This window comes from Pteronotus mesoamericanus, unplaced genomic scaffold, assembly GCF_021234165.1.
Source record: "Pteronotus mesoamericanus isolate MK-2021 breed Mesoamerican mustached bat unplaced genomic scaffold, CSHL_Meso_final scaffold_85, whole genome shotgun sequence".
Classification (NCBI taxonomy): Eukaryota; Metazoa; Chordata; class Mammalia; order Chiroptera; family Mormoopidae; genus Pteronotus; species Pteronotus mesoamericanus.
This window is the reverse complement of record NW_026555329.1, coordinates 66,297,784-66,323,948: the sequence shown is the minus strand read 5'-3', so window position 1 is coordinate 66,323,948 and position 26,165 is coordinate 66,297,784. Positions and strand designations below refer to the sequence as shown.

The 26,165-nt window shown below is 40.4% G+C and overlaps 1 protein-coding gene across 1 annotated transcript in view; it reads left to right on the top strand.

The window, feature by feature from the left end:
• The first annotated feature begins 8,747 nt into the window (after nt 1-8,747).
• The window catches only part of UBE2H (ubiquitin conjugating enzyme E2 H), a 100,472-nt gene continuing 83,054 nt past the window's right edge, over nt 8,748-26,165 (top strand). The window contains exon 1 of the mRNA XM_054564486.1: nt 8,748-9,259. Within this exon, the coding sequence (XP_054420461.1) occupies nt 9,207-9,259 (53 nt within the window). The 5' untranslated portion in view covers nt 8,748-9,206. The remainder of the gene's footprint in view (nt 9,260-26,165) is intronic.

Genomic DNA, 26,165 nt, shown 5'->3' with positions numbered 1-26,165 from the left:
GAGAGGCAAAGAAGTACATTTAGTGGGAAGGGAAGTTGTGTTTCTTCTCAGTCAGTAGACTGGAAGATAAAGAGCCTTTCACTAAAGCAGGTGAAGCTTCCTTCTCTCTGCTCCTCAGCACCTCTGTCATATTCGAAATAGAGGAGGAGACCAGGGAGGGGAGAAGATGAGAGAGGAGGAAAGAGGATATTTGGCAAACATTTGCTGTGATCTGAAGCAACAAGGAAAATTAGGACCTTTTTAAAAAAAAAAAAAACCTTTATTGAGCTATAATTCACATATATAATTCACTCAAAGCATACAATTCAATGGTTTTTAGTATATTCACAGAGTTCTGCAACCATCACCACAATCCATTTTAGGACATTTTCATCAACTGAAAAAGAAACCATGCAGCCCTGGCTGATGTGGCTCCGTTGGTTGGCGTGTCATCCTGAATACCAAAAGGCTGGGGATTCGATTCCGAGGTAGGGCGTCTGCTTAGGTTGCAAGTCGATCCCCGGTTGGGGCGTGTATGGGAGGCAGCCAGTTGATGTTTCTCTCTCACATTAATGTTTCCCTCCCCCTTCCTCTCTCTCTAAAATTAATAAACGTATTTTAAAAAACAAAATAAAAAGGCCTGAATCCCTTAGCAGTCACCCCCATACTCTCTATTCCTTCCAGCGGGAGGACAGTACCAATCTACTTTCTGTCTCTAGAGATGAACCTTTTCTGGAATTTGATATAAAAGAAATCATACATGTATTTCTTTTGTGACTGGCTTATTTCTCCTTGTATAATATTTTCAAGCATATATGAGTATTTCATTTATTTTTATTGCTGAATAATATTCCATTATATGGATATACCATGTCTTATTTACCTATTCATCAGCTGATGGACATTGGTGTTGTTTCCACTTCTTGGTTTTATTTTATTTTATTTTTAATCCTCACCTGAGGACATTTTCTCCACTGCTTTTAGAGAGAGAGTAAGGGGGAGAGAGGAACATTGAGATGAAAGAGAAGCACTGATTGGTTGCCTTTCATACATGCCCAGATGCCTGGACCTGGAGTTGAACCTGCAACTTAGGTATGTGCCCTGACTGGGAATCAAACTGCAACCTTTCAGTTATGGGACGATGCTCCAACCAACTGAGCCACACCAGCCAGAGTCACTTCTTGGTATTATTAATAATGCTGCTTATAAGTATTAGTGAACAAGTTTTTATATAGAGGAGTAGAACTTCTCAGTTAGTCATTAACAATTATTTATTATTAACTGCCTATCCTGTACGTAGCACAGAAAGAGATGGGAGTAGAGGTGAGGGAGGAGATGCAGGAGGCCCGAAACTCAAAAGCACTAGAGAGATATAAAGTCAAAATACATTGTGTGAATCCTCAATGGATTCTCGCTCAAAAAAACCCACACAAACAAAAAAACCCCCACCAAAACAGACAAGGAGGGGGCAGTAGGAACATCTGTTTATGGTCTAGAAATTAAATGTTAGGGAATCACTGCTCATTTTCTTATGTGTGATAATATGCTTATAAAGGAAAATGTTATTTGTAGGGTAAGCATGCTGAAGTATATAAGACTGAAGTATCACGCTGTCTCAAGGTTATTTTCAAAAGGTTTAGGGGGAAAAATTGTACACACACACAAATGCCTACACGCAGGTAAAGCAGAAATGGCAAAATGTTAACAGTTGTTAAATCTGGATGGTAGTGATTTGGGTGGTCGTTATACTATGCCCTAAGTTTTTTCGGCATATTTAAACATTTCCAGTAATAAAATAAAAATTAATAATAAAATTAAAATCTAAGAAACTATAATGACGTAAGGAGATAAAAGTAAGGGGCTTACCTTTTAAAACAGGGTGGTCAGGGAAGGTCTCTTTGAAGATAAACATTTGAATAAAGATCTGAGTGCAGAAGGCAGGGAGTTGGCTGTGAGGACCTACAGAAAGGCCATTCCAGAAAGAGGGAACCAGCCAGCTCAGAGGCCCAGATGTGCAAATGAGCTCAGGGGTTATACAGCCCCACAGAGGCACCGAATGGAGGTTTTAGTCTCAGTCTAAGGATGACCCAATGAAGAACCGTGAGTGGGGAGTGTCTTGGACTGAATTATATTTTAAGACGTCTCTCTGGCTCCTGGACAGAGGATGGACTGTGAGGTGGGGTCATGGTGTGCAACAGCGCAGGCAAAGGGGCCAACAAATGGATTTATTGCGGCGGGGCTGGTGTCTTGAATTAGGTGGACGCGGGGAGGAGGGCTCAGGTTTGGCAAATATGTTGAAGGGAGTTCTCACGGAGTTTGCTGGTGGACTGGATGTGAGGGTGGGAAGAAGTAAAGACCAGGGAGACTCTAAGGATAGTCTGAGCAGCTGGCCAAATGGCAGTGCCATTTGCTGCCATGGCGAACACTGGAGAAGGGGCACAGACTTTTTCACAGGAACGTTCATTTGGTTTAGAATAGCCTGGAAGTCTGCACAGTCATGAAGGAGATTTAGGTTGGGCCTTTCAAATAATGAGTTCATCAACGTGAACAAATTAAGTTTTTCATTTGCATCCACAAACAGGGTGACATGACAAAGGGCAAGGGGCATGGCTTTGAAATTGGGGACCTGGATTTGAATCCTGATGCTGCCATTTCCTGACTACGTGACCTTGGGCAAATTACTTAACTTCTTTGAACTTAAGGTTCTTCATCCATGAAGGTGGCAAAAATAACATCTATCCTGCCAGGTTGTTACGTTGTAAGGACCACACCTTGGCACAGTGCCTGGCGCAGAGTAGGTGTTCAGTATGTAAGGTTTCCTGCTGTTCTATAGAGACTGTCAGGGACTGCTGTAAGCTGTTAATCTTTTTTTGACTTTTCAGCCACAGTCTTCCTTTCTTCCTTTTATTCATTCAATATTTGAGCACTTAGTGTACCCCACGTGCTGTTCTAGGCATTGGTGGCTATACAAGTATAGCAGTAAATGAAACAGACAAAATTCCTATTTTCATAGAGTGTACATTCTAGTGGAGAGAAAACACAAACAGATAGATAAGTAAAATACAGTATGTAATATCTGAGATGGTAATAAGTCCTAGGGAGAGAAGCTAAACAGGGAAGGAGAAGAGAAGGGGCTGGTAAGGGTCTATGTAGAAGGTGACATTTCTGTTTTAGGCTGAGAGAGTGGCAAGTGCAAAGGCCCTGGGGCAGGAACATGCTTGGTGCATTTGAGAAACAGCAAGAAGGACAGTGTGGCTAGAAAGCAGTGAGGGAAAAAGGGTAGGCTCAGCTCCTATAGGACACAGGAAGCCTGTAATGACTGGCTTTGACAGAGAGTGAAATGTGAAGTCTTTGAAGAGTTTCAAACAGTGGAAAGGCAAGGTCAGATGTATGGTTTAAAAGGATCCTTCGGTTCTATCTGAGCGAATTCAAGGGTTCAAGAGAGGAGAACTGTTGGAAAGCAATTATAATAATGATGATGGCTTGATAGACATGATGGGATAAAGCTTCTGGGATATACTTAATAGCAGAGTAAACAGGATTTCCTGATAGATTACATATAAGGTATTAGAGAAAGAGAGGGGTCAAGGATCATAGTCCCAGGCCTTTGGTCTGAGCAACTGGAAGAATGTACTGGGTTGAACCAAATGAAGTTGACATTTGACTATTCTTAATTTTTAAAATGGCAACTTCACATATTTCAATTTAATAGTTGTAATTTACTGAGATGAGTAAAACTATGTGAGGAAGAACCCTGGCCAATACGTCTTGGTTGGAGCATTGTCCTGTAAACAGAAAGCAATGAAAAAGTGTCCTCGGGTGAGGATTAAAAAAAAAACAACACAACTGTATGAGAAAGAGGTGGAGAAGGTGTCAAAAGTCTTTGTTGTTGTTTTTTAAATTTTTATTTAGTGATTTTAGAGAGAGAGTGAGAGAGGAAGGAGCGGGGGGGGAGAGAGAGAGAAACATCAATTTGTTGTTCCACTTATTTATGTATTCACTGGTTGATTCTTATATGTGTCCTGACCAATGAGCGAACCAGCAACCTTGGAGAACATATTGGGACGACACTGTAACCAATTGAGCTATCCAGCTAGGGCATAGAAAATGGACACATTTTTGGAAATAAGAAAATGTCTAATATGCAGCAGTGTGTATGTGAAGTTTATTTTTGGACATAAGAAAATGTCTAAGAGGCATCAGTATGTATGTGTCTGGAGTTCAGGGGCAAGGCCCCAATCAGAAGGGCATGTTAGGGAGTCGGAGTATAGGTGGCAGTTTAAGCTTTGAGACTGGATGAGGTCACCCAGGTATTAGATGTACCTAAAGAAGAACAGAGGCCAGAGGGACTGAGCCGGGGGCTTCCAGCATTTCTAGATCAGAGAAATGAGGAAGCAGCAAAAGAAACACAAGTGGCCATGGCTGGCAAAACAAGGGCTCCAAACGGGGGAGCTGGCCCAGGAGAGGGCTCCTGGATGTAGGTGTGAATAATTTCCAGCCATTCTCCTTCCATGAGCCTTGGTATTAAAAAGTAAGTTGTGTATGTGTACAGACACGTGTGTATGTGTGTATGTGTGATAATATCTTATATATGACTAGCACTTCGGAGGTTGTAACATCTCTTTTATTTGATCTAGGCAAAGGTAGTATAGCCGCTATCATCTCATCTTACAGATGAGTAAACCGAGGCACAAAGGTTAGGTTATTTGCTCAAATTACAGACATACCTCATTTTATTGTGCTTCACTTTATTGTGCTTTACAGATGTAGCTTTTTTTTTTTTTTTAACACATTAAAGGCAAGACCCTCCACCAGCAAAAAGATTAAAACTCGCTTCACCATGATCGTCACTTTATTGTGGTGGTCTGGAACTGAACTCACAATATCTTCAAGGTTTGCCTGTACATCAATAATAGGTAGCAGACCCGGGACTGGAAGGAATCGTCTGTCTCAAAGTGTCGAACTCTCATTGAATTATGCTGCCTTTGGGGTTGGTGTCTGCCCTAGGAGCATGTTGCAGGGTAGCAAAGACATTGTAGGAATGTCAGTGAAGCAGGAGATGAAATCTTTGTGTCCTTGCTGATGTGTATGTAGTCTGCATGTTTCTGCGCTCCCAATGACTACTTCTGTGGGGACAGATTGTAACAGGGTCATATGGGGATACCTTGAAGTGCGTTTTGAGCTTGAAATGATTTTCAAGCTTTTATTTCCATAGCAGCAAGGAAACTGCTAATATTATTACTCTTAGAGGGGTCTGTACCCATGATCTCAGGTTCCAAGAACGCCAGCTCCGATGAACCTATTTCCCACTAGAAACTGTCAAACAGAATCAGAAGGTCTTATCTGGGGGACTTTCACATCGGGTGGGGACAGTGATAAATTTACTTTGGTTTTCCTGCGGTTGGATTAACAGGTACCTTCAGAGATAGAGCAGCTTCTGGGCTGAGCTTTTCCACCTACTCCACCGAATGATTGATTTCATCTTACTCCTAGTGTCTTGCTCAAAGCATTACATTCTCTCCAAATTTATTTTCATGCCTTTAAGAAGTTGCTCCTGAGATCTGAGGATCCACTGGTCAAGCTTGGCCCTGCCCTGGGGAGAGATAAACAGATTGCAACACTGGTGAGTCAGGCAGGGTTGGACAGCTGCTCCCTCACGGTGCCCCTGGTTGTTCCTGATAAGGAAAAACATGGCTCATGCCAGGGCGACGCTGTGTGTGCAGACACTTATGAACAGACACTCCCAGCCCCCAGTGTTGTCTTAAGAGTAAATTATTGACATCCTGAATGGCTGAACATTGGGAAAAAAAGGTGAGCACAAACTTGCTCTGCTCAAGATACGCTCTGGGTTTCAAAAGCCAATAATAAGTAAAACAAGGGCTGTTATTTGGCACCATTTGGAGCTACCTCTTGGACCTACCTGGTCAAAAGCAGGTTTCAGGAATCCTTATGCTCTGGAAAGAGGAGGGGAGGTTGTAACAGGAGACGGGGGAGGAAGGCAGAAGAGGGAAGATGGATTTACGAAGGAGCAAATGGCAGAAGGCCCAGAGAAGAAAGGCATATCATTAAAAATGTGAACATATCTTCACCACAAAGAAACTGATTCTATGATGTCTTTTTAAAAACACCTCCTCCCAAACGTGAATGCCCTTTTCCTTAAATGATATACAGTGTATAATAAAGAGTGGGGCAAATGGGGGATTGAGATTAATGGTACAATAATGTTGCCACCAATATCATATTACACCTTGTAATGAACACTTCATGTTAACTTTATGAAAACCAATTTATAGTTTACAAGGGGCTTTCCCATTCATCTTTTCCATTTCCTCCAACAGCCCACTCAGGTTATGAGGCACATTTTACAGATGAGAAAATTGAGGCTCCAGGAGGATATATGCAATTAACTGAGGCATAATTAGGAGCAAGGGAGGGGCAGGTTTGTCCTAAGTAACCCAGAGCTATAGGTGATTCCTTTTCATTGACTGCTCTGAGGGCTAAGTCTTCATTGCATTTCGAGGTAGAGCAGCCCTACCTTTTCCAGTGTTGTTCAGAACAAGTTTCTTGAACTAAACACTTCTTTGATTAGTTTTGTCTGGTACTTAGATCACATCAGCATAGCACCTGTGAAGACTAAAGCATCAGGGAAAATTTCTAGATCCATCCCATGCCATTGTTTCTCAGTTTCCCATCCTCAACCAGTTCTTTCTGTTCTGGAAACAACACCTTTGGGTCCTCTAAGCATGCCATCTTGTTTCTCAGGTGGGTGGGAAACGTCCTTATTTTCTTAGGACATTATGGAAGCACAGGACCCACCTCAAGGGATCAGGCAGGTGTTTTGAAAGTGCTGATGCCTATTGGAATCTTCGAGCAGTGGTTCTCAAACTTTGGCCTGCATCAGAATCATCTGGGGAGCTTGTTAAAGACATGGATGTCCAAGCCCCACCTAGACCTTCTGAATCAGAATCCCCAGGGGTGGGGCCCGGACACTTGTGGGCTTAACAATCTCCCCAGGTGATTCCGAGGTACACCAGGGCTTGAGAAGCACTGTCTCAGCATGCGAGTGGGAGTTACCCGGGTGAAGGAGGGAGGGGAGCCGTGCTGGGAGAAGAGGCAGCTGCAACAGGAGTCTGAAGAACCAAGGGGAGACACAGGAACAATTTTCTTCTCCATCCTTATCTTTCTTTAACAAAGTGGTCATATAAAGGGGGTTAGAAATCCCTTTATTCAGGCATGTCCTCCTTCTGATAGAATTGCTATGTGCAGTAGGAATGAATAATGCACTCCTTTTAGAAGAAATTAAAATAGCCCATCTTCTTCAGAAAGTAGAATAGAGGTTCCTAGGGGCTGCAGGGTGCGGAGAATGAATGAGGAGTAACTGTTTAATGGGGACGGAGTTTCTGTTTGGGGATGATGAAAAAGTTCTAAATGGGTAGTAGTGATGATTCCACAACAGAGTGAATGTGTTCAATACCACTGAACTGTATGCTTCAAAATGGTTAAAATGGCAAATTTTATATAATATATATTTAGCACACATATACAAATTAGCCAGTCTTTCTGAGGGATGTAATGATAGGAGCAAACAACTTTCAACTTCAGCTGATCACTGCTACCTCAGGGGTGTGTGTGTGTGTGTGTGTGTGTGTGTGTGTGTGCACGTGCTCGCACACACACACAGGCATGGGGAGTTGACAAAATACAAGTGGATTCAAAGATAAAAAAATTTGAAAAGTGATGGCAGTGACAAAATGATATGTACATATATAGAGAGATGCCAAGAACACTCTTTCCTGTCCCCTTTGCCTGGTTGACTCCTGGGTTCCATATCACTTTTTTTTGGACTAGCTTGTTGAGCAGTGTCTCTCAAACTTCACTGAGCATAGAAATCACCTGGGGACTTTGTTAAATTGCACATTCTAATCCAATAGATCTGAGGTGAAGCTCTAGCCTGCATATCTAACAAGTTCCCAGGTGATGCTGACATTCTAGATCCACGGACTACATTGGGAGGGCTGTGAAAACTTAGTATTTTTTGTTTACCATGATATCCTTATGTCCAGCAGAGTGATTAGCACATAGTAGGTGCTCAATAAATATTTACCGAGTGAATGACAAAGTACATAGTGTGGGTATAGGAGTTTGGAGAACAGATGATCTTTGTCCTGAACTACAGCATATTTAAGGTGTTTCTGCTTCTATAAGTCATTCACTTTGTAAAATTACCTCATACTCGGTAGAATAAGGACGTGAGTTCTCAATATTTTTGGCCTTATCGCCTTGCTACCTCAATCCTAATCTTTGAAATAGTTGCCCTATACACATGGAGGTTAATGAACTCTGGTTTGCAAGCTCTGAGGAAGACTTGCTATAGTTTACAACCGTTGCAAACAAATTCTCTCCATCCAAGGAGGGAGCAGAGTGCACGGAACCTGCTGGTGTGGGAATTTTCCAGATTTTGGTGCCTGAGTAATTGACACGTTGGCCTCCTCAAATAAACAGGCTTTTTAATGGTGTATCTGAGAAAGAGGTTCATTACCCTAAACCACATGAATGCATTATTTCTATTAATTACTATTATCGTTTAAGATGATGATAACGACACTGGAAATTATCGTTTATGATGATGGTAAGCGTGTGGGTCAGTAGGGGGAGGGGGAAGAAGGCTTTCTCCTGTGCAAGCAGGAGAAAGAAGAACTACATCTCCCAGAACCCCCCGGGGAAAGCCACGCCTGCTGGACCCGCCCCATCGATGACGTCACAGAGGTGACATCACGGCGCCCAGAGCGAGGCTGGAGGCCGACTTAGCTGGAATCGTCCGCTGGTCGTGGAGGCTGCTAGGGAGCCGGCGAGGGGGTGAGCAGGCGAGCAGACGAGAGAGCTAGCGCAGGCAAGAGGGAGCGTTGCGCGGCGCAGAGTAGCGCCGGGGCCCGGCCGCGGAGGAACCTACAGCCGAAGAGGGGGCAACCCGAGCCGGGCGCCGCGGGGTCCCCACCCCCACTCGGCCGGACAGTGCCCGGTGTTCCCCCGTGCGGGGGGCGGCGGCGGCGGCTGACTGGACCCGACAGGACCGCGGGGGTATTGCCACCTCCACCGAGGAGCCGGCGCGGCCGCGGGCTCCTCAGAGCCGGGGCCCGAGGCCCGTGACAGACGGGCCGAGGAAGGAAGGGAGGCGGCGGCAGCGGCAGCGGCGGCGGCGCAGGCGACGGGGAGGCAGCGGCGACACCATGTCATCCCCTAGTCCGGGCAAGAGGCGGATGGACACGGACGTGGTCAAGCTGTATCCTTCGTGGAGGGGGGATTCGGGCTGTAGGTGGGGGGCGGTGTGGGGATGCCTAGGGCAACCCCTGAAACCCAAACAAGGGCTCTGGGGCACTCCAGGCCACTGTCCGAGGCTCCCCCTCCCTTCCCTTCCCCCAGTGCCTACGGCGGCTCCTTGGCACCTCCCAGGAGCCGAGAGCCTTTTCAGCTCCCCCTTTATTTTCATTACCCCGAAATGTGCGTTTTTCCTCGCTCTTCCTGCACCCTCCACCCGTCCCCCCCGCCCCCCCCCCCCAGTGCCCGTGACTTTCCTCCACGACGCTTGGACTCCCAAGGCAGGCTTTTAATTTATTTATTTTTATTTTTTATTTTTTTTTGGTCAAGACCAGCCACCTCTCTCCACCAAGCCCACCTTCAAGGTCTCTCTTTCCTGTTTGCTTGCTTCTGATTTAGGAACTCGAGATGGAAATTCCCGAGAGTGAAGCCTTTCTCCCTTTTCTTGAGATGCCTCTATTCCCTCCACTCAATGCTTCCTGAACTGGGGTAACTCAAGTGACCTCCTTTATCCCTAATTCCTTTCTATATTAGGAGAAGAGTAGTCTGCTCAGTGCCCCTCTTGTAGTGATAAAGACCTCTGAGCGTTTTAAATCAGGGACCCCCGTTAAGCTTCTTGGTCCCTAGAAGAACCCACTGTTTTTCTTTCCACTGACAAAGCCTAGCCTACCCATAGATGTATGTGGTGAGGACCCCCAGGCCCTCCACCAAGCCACCCTCCATATTGTGGATATGACAGCTGGGGCGAGGGAGAGAAAGACAATCTCCTTGACGAAATAGCCCCTGTACTAGCCACTTAAGCCAATTCTCTCTATGAAGATAAGGTTCTTTGGGAATAATTGCCAAACGACACCCTTTATTTTCCTAACCTACCCCCTCCCCTTGCCCCAAGTTTATGTACTCTGGAGGTGGCAGTGGGAAAGCTGTAACTGATAAGAGTCCTTCAGGCAGTGGTTTTGGTTGGAGTCCAGACTGATTATTTCATGACCAACTAGAGAAATTCGCGAAGGTTCCTGTGACAAACCGAGAAATTTTTTTGAGCGGTAATTTAGAGGGTGGGGGGAGAGGAAATGAACCCAGTGTTCTGAACAACTAATCACTGGAGAGAGGGGGAAACGGGTGGGGAGTGTTAGTGTGTGAAACAGTTTAAAAGTCCTGTGTCCTGCCTTTCTTTCTCTCTTACCCCCATCCCCCCACCATTTCCCCCTGTTGCAGGATTTTGTTTATATAACTCAAGTTGTTTGGCTGGATTCTTCAGGTGAATTCCTTCTTTCCTTTTATTTGTTACTTTTTGTGATTGGACTTTTTACCTCTGTACAGATCGATGATGTTAAATATTCAGTTATGGAATTTGCTAAAGTTTTTAAACAAGTAGTTTTTGCATTTGGTTTGGAAGCGGGGGATGGGAGGGAAGTTCCTGGGCAAGTGATTTTTTCTTTTTTTTTTTTTTCATAATCTTTCCAGGAATAAGAAGGTGTTTTTCTCTTCACTTAGGAAAACTTAGCTAGAAATTAGGAACAGATAGACTTACAAGTTTTAGGGTTTCAAATTCAGAATTTGGGGGAGGTGGGAGTGGAGGGGGTGGGAGAGAGGAGCAAGTACTTAAAGTATGTATTATGTACCAAACATATGTCCAGGCATAAGTGAGACTCTATGAGCTGTTTGTGGCTCTGATGAGTTTTGTAAATGTGTGAATGATACCAGTAATGTTGGCTGTTCGTAGGGGTTTCAGGAAAACTTGTAACTATGGCTGTGTGTACGTTTTACATAAAGCAGTTTCGGATTTTATTTTTGTTTAGAAACTAGGAAATGACATGGTGGCAGGATCTGAGTTATTTTTATCTTGAATTCGGAGTTACTGTCACACCTAATGCAAATTTCTACCTAATGTTTAATTAGAATGGGGGTGGGTGAGAGAATGCCAGCTGTTTTTGATCAGTGTCAGATTCTCAAATTATATACATATATATTTTTAGAAGATTGAGGATAAAGGGTGAGGCCTAACTTGACCTGATGCCTTTTCCATACAGTGCCTTTTGTTCATTTAGTAGTTGTGGCATCTAGAATGATTACCGCATTTAGGAGTCGGGGTGTGGGGGGTGGAGAGGCAGAGGAAAACAGACAAAGAACTGCAGGGTGTCTTTCTTTTTTTCTTCCCCTAAGTGGCTTATTTCATAGCTTATTTTTAGTAGAAGATGAAGAAAGGCTAAGATGCATTGGCCTTCTGTTCTTTCCCCACCTTCCTCCTCTCTGACAAAAGAAAGCAGAGGCGCTTTAAAATCATAGATCTCTGAGATAGGAGAACAACAGCCTCGGGATTTAAAAGGCAGAGGTTATCTTTGTTTCGGATTTGTTATTTTCTGGGTTAACATAGTTTGGAAGTTAAAATTTCCTACGTCCTTTTGTGTGTGCATGTGTCTTGTCTGGTTGCGAGATTTTGTGGCCTCCTTTCTCTGTTGAATTCACATTAGCAGGCCCAAATGGAGCCAACAGTTTTTTGAACAAGGTATAGGTAGCAAAAAAATATAAAGGAAAAAATTCCTTAACCCACTATGAAAATGAGTACAATTGTGTGAAAGGGTTGGGGTTGAAAATGAAAGATGGTGGAGAGGAAGTAGAAAAGGTCTGAAGGAATGTACTTGCTTTTTGCCCCTTAGTGTCCCTTGATTTCTTTGGTGTGGAGGCTGATAGCTGGTTTCATTGCAACCTCCTGTTTCAGCCCATTTTTGGATGTCTCCTGAGTGTAATTATGCTACAAGGATTTACAGCCTGGTAGGGAACCTGTATAGTAGGAAAGTAGCGGTGTGGGGGTGGGGAGAGAAGAGGATGTGTATCTGGCCACTGCCTTCCACCACCTCTTTAGGAGACACTGACTCGGGTTGTTTAGAGTCAGTGATACTTCTCTTGTGGTGGGTTGTTAGGAGAGTTGAGTTATACAGGGAGCGAGTGTTTTGCACCGATTCACTTAATAATCTGCTGGGTGATTATGTTCTGAAACTCTGACTCATTCATTGTTTCTCTTCTGATCCTTTGCTGAGTGTTGTGCAAACCTCTCCAGAAGCCTAGAAACTGATGTACATGACTTTTGGGCCCTGTTAAGTGTGTCCCAATCAAGAAACTTAAACTTAGCCTAAATCCTGTGGAATGGTTGTGAATAGTGTGGCCATTTGTCTGCAAAGTCAGGTAGATGAGTAATACTGTGCTGTTTCCAGCTTGGCAATCTTTGAGGTTTCCATCTCAAACTCCACTGATTATTTAGATTGTCTGAGAGCTGGGACTTTGGTGACCTTAAAGCGTGATTTGCCCTAAAGGAATATCGGTTTAAATTCTCCTTGGTAGAGGAACAAACAGCTCAGATTACACGGGTTTCCTTGTTGGTGGAGGTTACTCGTCTCACCCTGTTGCACAGCCTGGTGATCCTTTTATCTGTGAACCAGTGGCCCCTGCTGAATGTTGGAGCTGCTTGTTTTGGAAAAGCGTTTGCAGGCAAAAGGCCGCAGGCACAGCTCCTCACAGCTCATTGGCTGCTCTGTTACTACCCGGAAAAGGAGGAGGGGTGGAGCTACCAAACAGCTGATAGAGTGTGTGGCCGAGTGTGTTTATATACAAAAGGAGCAGGGGCTGGGGAGGCCTTGTGCATGGCATTACAGGATCAAGTGCATTTTCAAGGAGTAAAACGAGGAGAGGAAGCTCTGACTTCGTGGAGTGAAAGGAATGTTCAAGGTTAAATCAGAAAAGTAGATCTGATAATAATGGGACTTGGCACGCACTGTATTTGTTATTGGTGTGAGATTTTGGAACTTATAATACCAGGAGTTTTTCAAAGATTCCTCTTTTCAGAGGGAGTGCAGTAACTTGAAACAGGATAGGTTGCTATTTTGTGTTCTTAACTGACTCTTGCAGAGACTCAAAGTTATGGTAGAATGTAAGTTTCCTTTGGAAAAGCTTTTGAGTTCTGGAAAGGGGCAGTGACTTACACTAAGTTCATTAACAGCGTTAGTGAATCTTACAGAATCCTGGATATCTACTTAGGGTTCAGAAGCTTTCAACAACAGTTTATTCCCTCAAATATTTGAGTACCCCTTTTGTGTCATGTTTGGTATTAGGTGCTGGGGGTTTAGTGAAAAATTCATTATGCATTGTCATATTTCTGTAACTAGTCAATTTTTTTAAAAAGGTCAGCACTGTCTATATTACCTTTCTGAATAATTTGTGTTTACTTTCAGAATTGACTTTTCAAGGAATAGAAAGGTTAAAATGTAATTTTTACTTGATGGGATGTATGGGAATTTTTGTTCCTGTTATTTGAAAGAAAAATAGCCCTGGCTGGTGTGGCTCAGTGGATTAACTGCTGGCATGCAAACCCAAAGGTCGCTGGTTTGGTTCCCGCTCAGAGCACTTACCTGGGTTGCAGGCCAGGTCTCCAGTTGGAGGCATGCGAGATGCAACTGATCAATAATGTATCTCTTGAACTTTGGTGTTTCTCTCCCTCTCCTCTCCTCTCTAAAAATAAATAAATAAAATCTTCTTTTAAAAAGATTAACAAATGGAAACAAGAAAAGTTAAAATGTGTAGCCATTTGCCTTTGACATCAACTTTAGTATTTTCCTGTTAATCAAGTAGTTATTCTGTCCTTCAGTTAATAATCGTTGTTACTGTTTGATTTATGCTCAAAGTGGAGACAATTATGTAATGTTTTAATCAGTTCCAGTGTCAGTTGGGAACCTGTGATTTGCCTTTTATTTCCTGCGGCCTGTGTTCTGGTGAACGATGAGGTGAAAGGCAGACAGTTTAATGGTCTTCAAGCTCAAAGCTAAAGCTTTGGCAACTCACAGTGTTCTGAATTTGTCTTCTCTGCCTAGATTTTGGTGGCAAATATAACATACGAGTACTTATTTTGGTTAGGCAGGAACCTGCATGAGTAAGCAGTCACAGCTTCAGGACATCTGATTCCTGCAGCACAGTTCTAGTAAATTACACGCAAGCCTAAAAATTCAGCTTTTGGGGATAAAAATCTTTTGCAGATGTGACCCATAAAAAGTCCCTTACCCTGTTTGTGTCCATGTGTTAGAAAACCATGAATTTGTTGGTTTTCTAGTGGTATGCAATTTCCCTAGCACCTTGACCTGATTTATATATAGTGTATATAATTTAGTATCTTGTTCAGTCTTAGCAGATTTAATGGTTCCAAGAACCTTTGGATTTTTAGGCATACAATTCAGACCTGCAAAAGTGCTTATAGTGCAATAGTAGCTTTCCAACTATAGACCTGCAGTGTACGTATTAGTAAAATATTTTAATGAAAAAAACTTAGTTGGGCTATACAAGTACTAAGATAATTGAGGAAAATGTAGTTTACGAAAAGGGAAATAAAATAAGTTACCCATAATTATATCTTTTAGATTCTGGTTGTCAGTTATCTAGAGGTTTATTAAAACAGGTTGCTGGGCAGCTCCCTGCCCCGCCCCCCGAGTTGTCCCATTCAGGAAGTCTGGAGTGTGGCTTGAGAACTTGAATTTCTAACGAGTTCCCAGATGATGATGCTGTTGGTCTAAGGACCACAATTTAGTAACTGTTGTCCTCAAATGTTAACATTATGATTTTTCTCATTAGTCTTTTTTTCCTTCCATGCTATATTTTCCAAGCTGTTGAATATACTGTGTGTTCCTTGTTTTTGCTTAATATTTTTGCAACTATTTTTCACTGTTAAAAATATCAGACATAATGAATAACTGATGTAACATGCTGTGTATTGGTTTAATTCTTTGCCATTTCTGTGACAAATAAGATTGAAATTAACCTCTTGTGTACAAGGCTTTCCCTGTATTGCTGGATTATTTCTGTTTTGAGAAATGGGATCCTAGATCAGAGAAGGTGAACATTTGAATTAAAATAATTAAAAATCTTGAGGCCCACACCTAGTGGGCTTTCATTTTATTTTGTTGTGTTTTTGTTGGTGCTGTTTTAGCACTGCAGTCAGCCTGGCATAGTGATAAAAGATGAGTTCTGATCTCTTTGTTGAAACTTTTTTTTTTAAATACTGATGATCTTCAAATTAGGGACACTTTCGTACTTCTCAGAGTATCTACCATGAGTTGGTGGGTAAAATATATTACATTCAGGAGCAGATGGACAGGACTGGGAAGAGCTGTAGAGTTAGTTTTGATATTTTGAATTTTTTTGTTTCTTTTTCATTGAGGTATAATTGACAGAAAATAACTGCACATTTAAGTTTGGTAAGTTTTGATGGATCACCCATGGAATCCATCACCACAATCAAGATAATGACCATATTCATCTTCCCTAAAAGTTTCTCATGCTGTAAGTAGTCTTTCGCTCTTTCCCTCATCTATTGATCTGATTTCTGTCACTATAATTATTTAGTATTTTCTAGAATTTTATGTAAATGGAATCATACAATATGTACTCTTTTTGTGTGGATTCTTTTACCATATTTTGAGATTCATCCATGTTGTTACTGTGTAGTTCTTTCCTTTTTACTGCTGAGTAGTATCTCATTGTATGGCTGTACAACAATTTGTTTATGCACTTACCTCTGAACATTTGGGCTATTTCCAGTTTGGGGCTATTACAAATAAAGCTGTTATCGACATACGCTTTCTTTTCTCTTGGGTAAATAGGAGTGGAATAGCTGAATCACTTTTGGGTAGGTATAGGTTTAACTTTTTAAAAAATATGTATTTATTTTAGGGGGAAGTGAGGGAGAAAGAGAGGGAGAAGCATCAGTATGAGATGCCTCTCACGCAGGCCCTGACTGGGGACCAAAGCAACCCATGCATGTGTCCTGACCACCAATCAAACCTGCGACCTTTTGCAACCTTTTGCTTTGTGGGACTGTCGACTGAGCCACACCAGTCACATCAGTCACAGCTAGGTTTAACTTTTTGTTAAGCTTTTATTTATTTGCTTTTAGAGAGGGGAAAGGAGGGGGAAGGGGAGGGAAACATCAGAGATACATCAGTGTGTGGGATCTGCCTGTTGCATGCCCTCAACTAAGGGGAAGGGAGAGAGAAAGAAAGGGAAAGAGAAACATCAATGAGTGAGATTTGCCTGCTGGGGGACACAGGCTGTCTGGCAACCCAAGCATGTGCCCGGACTAGGAATTGAACCGGTGACCCTTCAGTTTGCAGGCCAGCATTCAGTCCACTGAGCCACACTAGCCAGAGCTAGGTTTAACGTTTTTTAACAGGTAGCTTGAATTTAATTTTTAATGATGCACATTTAGATTGTGATATTAAATTATTGTTTCAGTTATTTATTTTAAAGGAATCCCATTAAATAGCATGATCCTAAAGCACTGACTTGTACCTTAACTCTGTCAGTTTGGCAGCTGGTCTTCCCTCTTTCCCATTCAAAATTAGCAAGTTAAATTTTCAGGGAGATATTTTTGTTTTGTGGCCCTTTGAAATAGTACTTAAGCAGTGTGGTCACAAATAACATACATTTTTGCATCTGCTACTAAGACTTTGTAAACTTTTTGAAAAGGTGAGCACACTTTTTATTGATGGTACCCTTTTCTTGCCTTTTGTAAAATACTGATAGGAAATTTTTTTAACATTAGTTTTACTTAGCACCTCCAGCTACCTTTACAGCAGTTTACAGATATTTACATAGGACTCTGTAGAGGTCTGAATAGTGTCTTCAGTTTTCATATGTGCTAAACTCAGGTGAAAGGAACCAATAGCAACTCAGTGCAGAAGTGGAAACTGAGTCTCAGAGTTAGGTTATCCTTTAATATGTTTTCCTGGAATCTTTTTTTTTTTTTAAAGTATTGAATATATTGGGACAACACTGGTTAACAAAATAATACAGGTTTCAGGTGCATCATTCCACCAGCTATCATCTGTTCACTGTATTGTGTGTTTACTGCCCCAAGTCAAGTCTCCCCATCCATTACCGTTTATCCTTTTTTTAAAGTTAACTTTTTACAAAGTGATGGGGGTTTTGTTTTTTTTGGCATCCTATGTGAGATATTTGAGAGACTGATTAATAGACATTGCTATAATAAAATTACATTGCTTTGTAATGGTATATCTTTTCTGATAAATTACAAACATTAGAATATATATAGATGTTTAACATAAATGTTGCTTAAAAAATTGTCATCTTATTACTGATAGCTGGAACTTCTAGCTTGGCTAACAAAAAAAGACAACCTGGTTTGTGCCCATTTCAGGTTCGAGGCAATGGCATTTATTCAGTGGGAGATTTTGGTTCAGTCATCAGATCCAAGGATGATGCTCTGAGTGTGTTTATCAAAGTGTGTTATTTTTGATTGCCAAAGTATAATTTATGGGCAATGTAGAAACCTTTGAAAATACAGAAAAGTCTGTACTTTTGAGAGGTGGTTGTTACAGTAGTGATTCTCAGGTGGGGTATCGCATTTGAGAAGAATTGTTATATTTTGATGGGCAGGTACTATGATTATTGTAGTTGCTTCCCTATACCTCACCAGATGCTTGGGAAAGGTGGAAGGTGGTTTGCAGGCTGATGCTCAGTGTGGTAACTGCTGAGGCTAGAAGAACCCACGCCCTGAAGAGCCAGGAGGTAGAAATCCCTGTAGGGCAGCTACATGCACTTGTGATGAAGGATCGTTTCTGTCTTCACCTGCTTTTTGGGTACCTAGGGCATGAGATAGTAGTTTGAATAGGCTCTACTGATCTTCTGACCTGGCCCTGCAAAGAATTCAGGTAGGAGTGGGACCCTCATGTGAAAGGGAGAGGCTTGGCTGGACTTTGTCATCCTCAGGAAGAAAGGCATGGCTGGTCCTTGAGCCCACAAGGTGCCTGGGCTACCTCACTTGTAAGAACCATATTATGGATTTAGAATATTATTTAATCGTGATTGGAATCTTTTATGTCTTTTGTTCAACTTCCTGGTCTCTAACTTTAAACCACTTTCAGGGAGGTATTATGTGTAAAAGAAAGAGATACTCCCTGCATGTGAAACTGTTATTAATGTTGCAAATTATGCATTTTCTTTTTAGGATTAAGCAAAATGTTTCTTTTTCCATGTATCATGTTTTTGTCATGTACACTTTTCAAGGTTTCTCAGATGATAAAGTCTTAGTTGAAGTAATATAAATAGAAAATTAGTTGCAGCCTGTGTCTGGTTTGTGTTACTTCAGATGCAGTTGGGTTACTACTCAGATTAGTGAAGATAAATTTAGTTTTTTTGTTTAAATGGAGCCACTATAACTTTGGTTACCTGGATATTGCTTTTCAGTCAGTTGACTTTATATTGCATAGACAGTTTCTGAAAGGTTGATTAATTTAAAAAAATAAAAAATTCAGGTTAAGATTTCCATTGCAGTGTCTTGCCTGTAGGTTGATTTGGTAGGAATCATGTCCCTAAGAGACCACCTGGTGTCACATAGTTGGATATGTTGTTTTATGGTCTTATAGCCTACCGCATGTTTACTCTTTTGCTAATTATTTATATAAATCTATGAATAAATTAGTAAACTCCTTGGCAACAAAGCTTGAAACTACACAACCCTTTTTGGTTTACTCCACAGGAAAGAAACTGGATTTTTAAAAACTATTAACAAATGGTAACTTATATATGGCCCATAGGGTTCCATAACTGTCAACTGGGACAGTAGTTCTCCCCGTCCCCTGTCTGCACGGTATGTGGTCTAGGACTTTACTGGATGCCTGAAACTGCTGATAGTGCCAAATCCTACATAGGCATTTTTGCCTGTGCATACATACCCTTACCACCTTCTTTTTGGAGTGTCCGAATTGCCAGCATCACTACTCTTGCACTTAGGGGCCATTCATTATTAAGTTAAATAAGGGTTACTGGAACCCAAGCACTGCAGTACTTTGACAGTAGATATGATAACCAAGATGGCTGCTAAATGACTACTAGGCAGGTAGCGTGTACAGCGAGGATACACGGGACAAAGGGATGATTCATACCTGGGGCAGAATGGAGCGTGACTTTGAGATTTTTTTTCACGCTACTTAGGCATGCAATGGTTTATTTCTGGAATTTTCCATCATATTTTGACCATGAATAACCAAAACCATGGAAATGGAAACTGCATAATGGGGGGAATTACTGTACTTGGTTATCAAACTAAGGCTCCTACAATGAAATCATGCTATGATGTAGGTCTTGGATATTTTGGATTTTTATTACAAATTATATTTACCTTCAAATGGGAGTACATTTTAAATGCTTGTGGCATTTTTTTTTTTAACCTTTTAAAAAAATGGATTAGGAGAGAGAAACAGAGAGACATTGGTTTGTTGTTCCACTTAGTTTTGCACACATTGGTTGATTCTTGTATGTGCCCTGACCTGGAGTCAAACCTGCAACCTTGGCATATTGAGACAGTGCTCTAAACCTACTGAGCTGCCTGGCCAGGGCGCTTGTGGTATCTTCTGACAAAAGGAGCAAAAGGAGTTTTAGCTCTTTATCTTACCTTGATGTCTGATCTCAGTGTTGCTTTAAAATATATTTAAGTCAGTATATTAAAATGTAGAACATCATATATGGTTGATAAAAGAACCATCGATCTTAGCAACACAATTTGACACAGTTTTACCAACTAATGTATTCAGTATCACCATAGCTACCTTCCTGATAATAGTGGGGGGAAAAAACCCTGTACTTTGCCTCCCTATTTGTTTGTATCCTGAGGAATTAAAAATTAAAAAAAAAAAAGCTTTTTAAAAAGTCAGGTTTGTTTTATGGGTGGAAGGAGGAGGGGAAGTAGACTTTTGAGTGTGTTCTTCAGTCTGATTATGTGGATTGCTGCCCGTTTCTTCTGGCAGTAAAGAATGGCACTCTTGAATGCTGTCTTTGATTATCAAATGACATATATTTAAGTACATCTGTATAGAGTCATTCATGCTCTTGTGAACACTTTTTCTTTTTTCTATAGGCTCTTGGGTTAGAATAGTTAGGTACCAGATTCTATTTTAATTAATGTGGCTTTTCCTTTGAGATTTAGCTAAGAATTTTATAACATGTAAAAACCATGATACATCAGGAAGATTGGTGGCTCATGAAGACTGTAATGTCATTTCATATAGTACTTTGGTGTATCCTTATATATGTCTGTTTTCTATTAGTGTTCGTAGCTTATATTTTGACCAACTTTTAGAATTTGAGCAAGACAGTTAAATTCACTGGCAGGAGAGTATATAAATAAACCTTTAGGGAGAAGGTATTTCCAGATCCTTTTCACTATCTTACATTCAAGGTTAATTAAAAGTAGTAGTGAAGCCAGGTCCTTTCTTCTAGGCCTGCTTCACTTTGTGCAGCTTGGCAGTTATTTCTCTAACTGCCTTACTTACTCAAACTTACTTATGCTAAAAATGTAAAAAGTGGTTTACAACTTTGCTGTGTATCTTCTGAATACAAAAATAAGCTATGCTTCAGATTTGCTTTAACTTTCAAGGGAAGTCAGGCACACTGGAACTTGGCACCTGAATTTTGCGTTCTTGTACTTTAAAGGTACTGGTCTCTTCTTGCCGCTGTAGAACTTATTTTTTTCCTAAGCTAGTATTGTACAGTCTGGTTAGCGTTTCTGAGATTCAGAAGCTGCTACACGTATTTTCTTTTAAGTCCTCAAGTTAGGAAGTGCAGAGGCCTCTCTTCCCCCAACATCAGCATCCTCTTGTGCTCTTCAGGCAAGGTGAATGGCAGTGACCTCTGTCCTTTGGGGGGCTTGTTCCCAGATAGAGTTTTGGCCCCTTTGCATCTTGTAATTCAAAGAATGACTAACAAAATACCATGTCTCCTTATGCTTATTCTCTTTTGGGGGATGATTTGGTATATGTATATATATCCAAGCCTTTGAACTGGATTATCTTAATTGACAGAGATGCATGCCCTATTTTTTATTTGCTTGATAGGAAATAGAAATTCTATTTTTTATAGAATCAAAAAATAGTGTATGACTCGGGTGCTTTTTAAATTGGAACTTATTACTCATTTGAATTAATTGGATAAAATGTAATGATTTGAGTCTGGTAGTTCTGACTGTTTAGTTCTTAAGTGTCATTCTTACAGTGTTTTGTCAGCTCTGGTGAAGTTCTGATGACATTTTATTATTTAAAGTGAAATTTTAGAATCCTGTGTAGATTTTGGCATGTTTTCATACACGGAGAAAACTTGCAATGCAAAAAATAAAGTATTACAAAGCAATGGTTGCTTTCTGAATATAAGGGTTCTTTTAGTAGAAACTAATACTTGTATTCTTCCTAGGCAATATTATTTGTGGCCTTAAGTAATAGTTTGAGAAATACTGATGCTTGGCTGTAAATTCTGGTAATTTTTTTAATTGATAGAGAAAAATAAAAGCCAAAGTTGAACTAAGGAGCCTGTTTTTCATTTGTGACTTTTAAAATCAGTTTCGATGTTTAGTAGTCACATTTGTTATGTGAAAAATAGAATTAAAACAGTATAGCCTAATACCTGTTAATTTTATTTATGAATATGAGTCATGAAGTCAAAACTAAAAATGACTTAGTAGGTTTTAATGTAAATGTTCTGACAGTAGATTAGATGGCATTGTGTTTTGTATTCTTGAGGTGTCTGAGTTGTATGTGCCCTGTCAGTTTAAAAATAAAGTAAGTCCTGTAAGAGTGCCTGATTCATAGAAGCTCTTTATAAGGCTAGAATGGCATCATGCTGTTCTTTTCAAAATTTTATATATTTAATTATCTAAATTATATTTTGTTTTATAAAAGCTAAATTAGAGAACGAGGGCATAATTGAGTAAAAGAATATGCCCAGAGCCAGGATAGGATCCCACCAGAGTTTGAAACAGTTCAGTATTTAAGCATTTAAATATTTTACCTTTTTGCTTTTTAATACTCGCCATATATCTTAAATATATCTTTTGTAGAAAATTTAGGTGTCACTATTCTTACTGATATTTAAGCTCTTGAGTGCCTATAGTGGATCAGTTTTGCTTCATGTTTTAGTGTTTTTAATTTTTAGTATTAACACAGCTAAGCATGTATAAAAACTTGAGATGCTTAATTTTTAAAAAGTTGGGATGATTTTATGAAAGAAAGCTTGGAAGTAAGTGGCTCTTAATTATCTACTGCTTTTGCCTTAATGTTTGATAGCTTTTGACTTTTTAAAGATAAACTGTTAGATTTACAGAAAAGTTGTCAAGATAATACAGAGATTACTTCTGTGTTACTATTTTATATTACGATGGCACATTTGTCAAAACTAAGAAACCAGCGTTGGTCTACCATTATAAATAAACACTAAGCTTTGTTCAGATTTTACCAGTTTTCCCATGAATGTCCTTTTCTGCTCCAGGATTCAATCTTTAGTATTGGGTTGCCCAAAAAGTCCGTTTAGTTTTTTCCATAAAATAAGAGACATTTTTCCATTTTCCTCAGTAACTATTGATTTGACTATTTGAGTATGTCAGCTCTCTCCTGTGTGGTATAACATTGATTGTTTTCAGTTAAGGTCTCGATTTGATCGTTATCCGCTTCAATGGGTCTACCTGATGGTAGAACATCATCTAGTGAGAAATCTCCAGCATGAAACTTAGCAAACCACTTTTGACACATTCGATCAGTCATAGCATCTTTTCCATACACTGCACAAATTTTTTGTGTGTGTGTTTCAGTTGTGTTTTTACCTTTCTTGAAATAATAAAATCTGATATGCTGACAATGTTGCGTGTTTTCTTCCATCTTCAATATTAAAATGGCTACACCAAAATTGACCAGTTTTGATTTTAAAAATGCACACTGATGTGACAGGTGTCATAATACAATCTAACATAATTATTTCAAATGACGTTAAAGAAAACTAAGCGCTACTAGAGCTATTTTATGGAAAAAGACAAACTTTCTGGCCAACCCAGTTTTTCCTAGCCTGTGACAGTTTCTCATTCCTATCTTGTTTTACATGACCTTGACTCTTCTGGAGTACTGGTCAAGTATTTTTTTAGAGTGCTCCTCAATTTCAGTTTATGTGATTCCTCCCCCCACACCCATGATTAGACCTTATAATAATGAGGTATTAAAATTCGGCCAAATTCATGGTAGCTTTTTGGAAAGAATTGCACAGTGCCCCCCTCACGACTGCAATGGTTATGTTAACCTTGATTCATGTGACTGAGGTGCTTGCCAGGTTTCTTCGCTGTAAAGTTACTGTTTTTTCCTTTGTCTTCTATTTGCAAGCTAGTCACTAAGTTGTGTGATGAACACTCACGGGGGCTAGGGGAACGGGGGCCAGGGGAACTAGACTCCAGGCCGGCTCCTCGTCCTGGAGGGAGTAATTGGTTTTAACTTTTGATTGTAACCTATCAGTGCATTCATCTTAGTGATTAGTGGCTTTGGTATGGAAGTTCCCTTTGTTAGCTATTTGCATGGCAAATTTAACTTCTTACATTTGGCTGTTTTTAGATCCATGGTAACATTTATATGTGAAAATGAAGATTAAATTTAGGATGAGTTGCAAAGCTATTAGTTAAGAGTCTCATAACTCAAGGAATTCTGTAGTCTAAAAGTTTTAGACCAGAAAGAGAACTCGGGGATAAGGTAGTGATAAAATGCTATTACATTCAGTATATCTTTTTGTTAATAAGTCTCCCACATTCATTTTTTTTTCTTTTTTAAAGGAGGGGAAGGAGTGGATGGATTTTTTAAAAAATCGTGTTTATTCCATTACAGTTGTCTGTCCCCCCCCCCCATTTGCCCTCCTCCACCCATCCCACCCCGCCCCATCCCCGCTCCCACGGTCAGTTCCCACTCAGTTGTCCATGTCCATGGGTCATTCACACATGTTCTTTGTCTAGTCCCTTCTTCTTCTTTCCACCATTGTCCTCTTTCCCCATCCCCTCTGGTCACTTTCAGTCTAACTCTGGCAGATTCTTGAACGTTGTTTTGTTACAATGTTGATGAGATGCTGTAGGAACTTAAACTCTATCAATTAGCCTGTGGTAAAATTGGTTTCTTTATGTGTCATTTTGTTCAGAGTTTCAGAACCTATCTACTAAGTTAAGTGAGGATTTACTGTAGTTATATAATTTGCTCAGTAAGAGAGAATATATTCTTAACAGCTGCTAATTCTAGCACAGGGCCATTATTTTGGCCCATAGAAGTATTGTAGCCTTAAGGAGTGTATTTTTTCAACTATTTTGATATTTTTAGCTGTTCTATTTGTAGTTTTCAGTGAAAATCTTGATATAATTGTAGTTGACTTTCACTTTTTCTTCAGAATTTTCTAAACAGTTGAATATTATTCCTTTAAATGAGAAAACATTCACTTCAGCAGTTTTGGTGTATCTTTATATTGTCTGAGTTTTTGCCACTTTCTCCTTATGAATAATACTGATTTTCATACAATAAAAGTCTTAAAGTACATTGTTTTCTTGAGTAGAGTATGTTTATAGCAAAGGCTATAGGCTAGTGACCTCTGGAAAAGTAAAAGAAAGAAAGCAAAATTTGTTCTAACCCATTGATCTAGGCTAAAAGTTAAGGCAAAGTATTTCTCTCCCAGGGTTTTCCTTGAAAATAGGAAGAAAGGTGGAAATTGAGTATTAATGGGAAATATCTCACTAGTTATAAATAGAGTAGTAATAAAGTCTATTTTGAGATTGTAAAGGACAGTTCAGAATTTATGTATCAACTCTAGGAGACACCTGGGTTTTGGGTGGTGTGTAAGTCAGAAGTGTTTAAAACCAGCTGTTTATTGATTTCGTTACCGTGGTGGTCCATTTTCAGACCTTTGGCCTTTGCCAGCATCTCGATGTCATGTAGATGCTAAGCGTCAATAGTGTGACACTTAGGGTCATCTTACTGGCTTGATGACCCTGGCCAGGTGTTTAGCTGATTTTTTCGGAACCTCTGTTTCCTTTGCTCACATTCTCAAGTGTAGTGCCCCAGTAGGTTACAGAACAAAACAAAGCAAAACAAAAAGACTTTTTTCCTTTTAGTTTTAGGTTCACAGCAAAATTAAAGTACAGAGATTGCCTATATCCCTCTGCCGCCATTCATGAACAGCTTGCCCCATAGTCAGCATGCCCCACTAGAGTGATGCGTTTGTTATAATTGATGAACCTACATTAACACATCATTATCATCCAAAATAGCTTACATTAGGGTTCACTCAAGGTATTCCACATCCTATGGGTTTGGACAAAAATAGGATGACATATATCCACCATTATGGTATCATACAGAGTATTTTCACTGCCCTAAAAAATTCTGTGTTCCACCTATTTATTCCCTCCCCCGCCAACCTTAGCAGCCACTGATTTTTTTTTTAATTTTTATTTGGTGATGAGAGAGGGGAGAAGGAAACAGACATCTGTTGTTCCATTTACTTATGCATTCATTAGTTGATTCTTGTGTGTGCCCTGACTGGGGATCGAACCTGCAACCTTGGTGTATGGGGACGGTGCTCTAATGAATTGAGCTACCCAGCCAGGGCACTACTGGTTTTTTTGGCGTCGTTTTTTGTTTGTTTGTTTGTTTGTTTTTAACTGTCTCCATAGTTTTGTCTTCCTCAGGATGTCATAATAGTTAGGATCATAAAGTAAATAGTCTTTTCAGATTGGCTTCTTTCACTTAGTAACGTGCATTTAAATTTCCTTCACAGCTTGAGAACTCATTTCTTTTTAGCACTGAGTAATGTTCCATTGCCTGAATGTACCAGTTTGTTTTCCATTCACCTTAGTGGGCCATATTTTTAGTAAATAGAGCTAATACTCTTTATGGTTTCTAATTTTTTTCCATATTTACCTTTGCTCTTTATTTCAGAAAGTCTTTTAGTAGGTAGCAAGTAGCTAAATTCTAGCTGGCCTATACTGTCCTCAGTTCTACTTTTCTTATCCTCTGCTGCTTGTCTGTAATGTG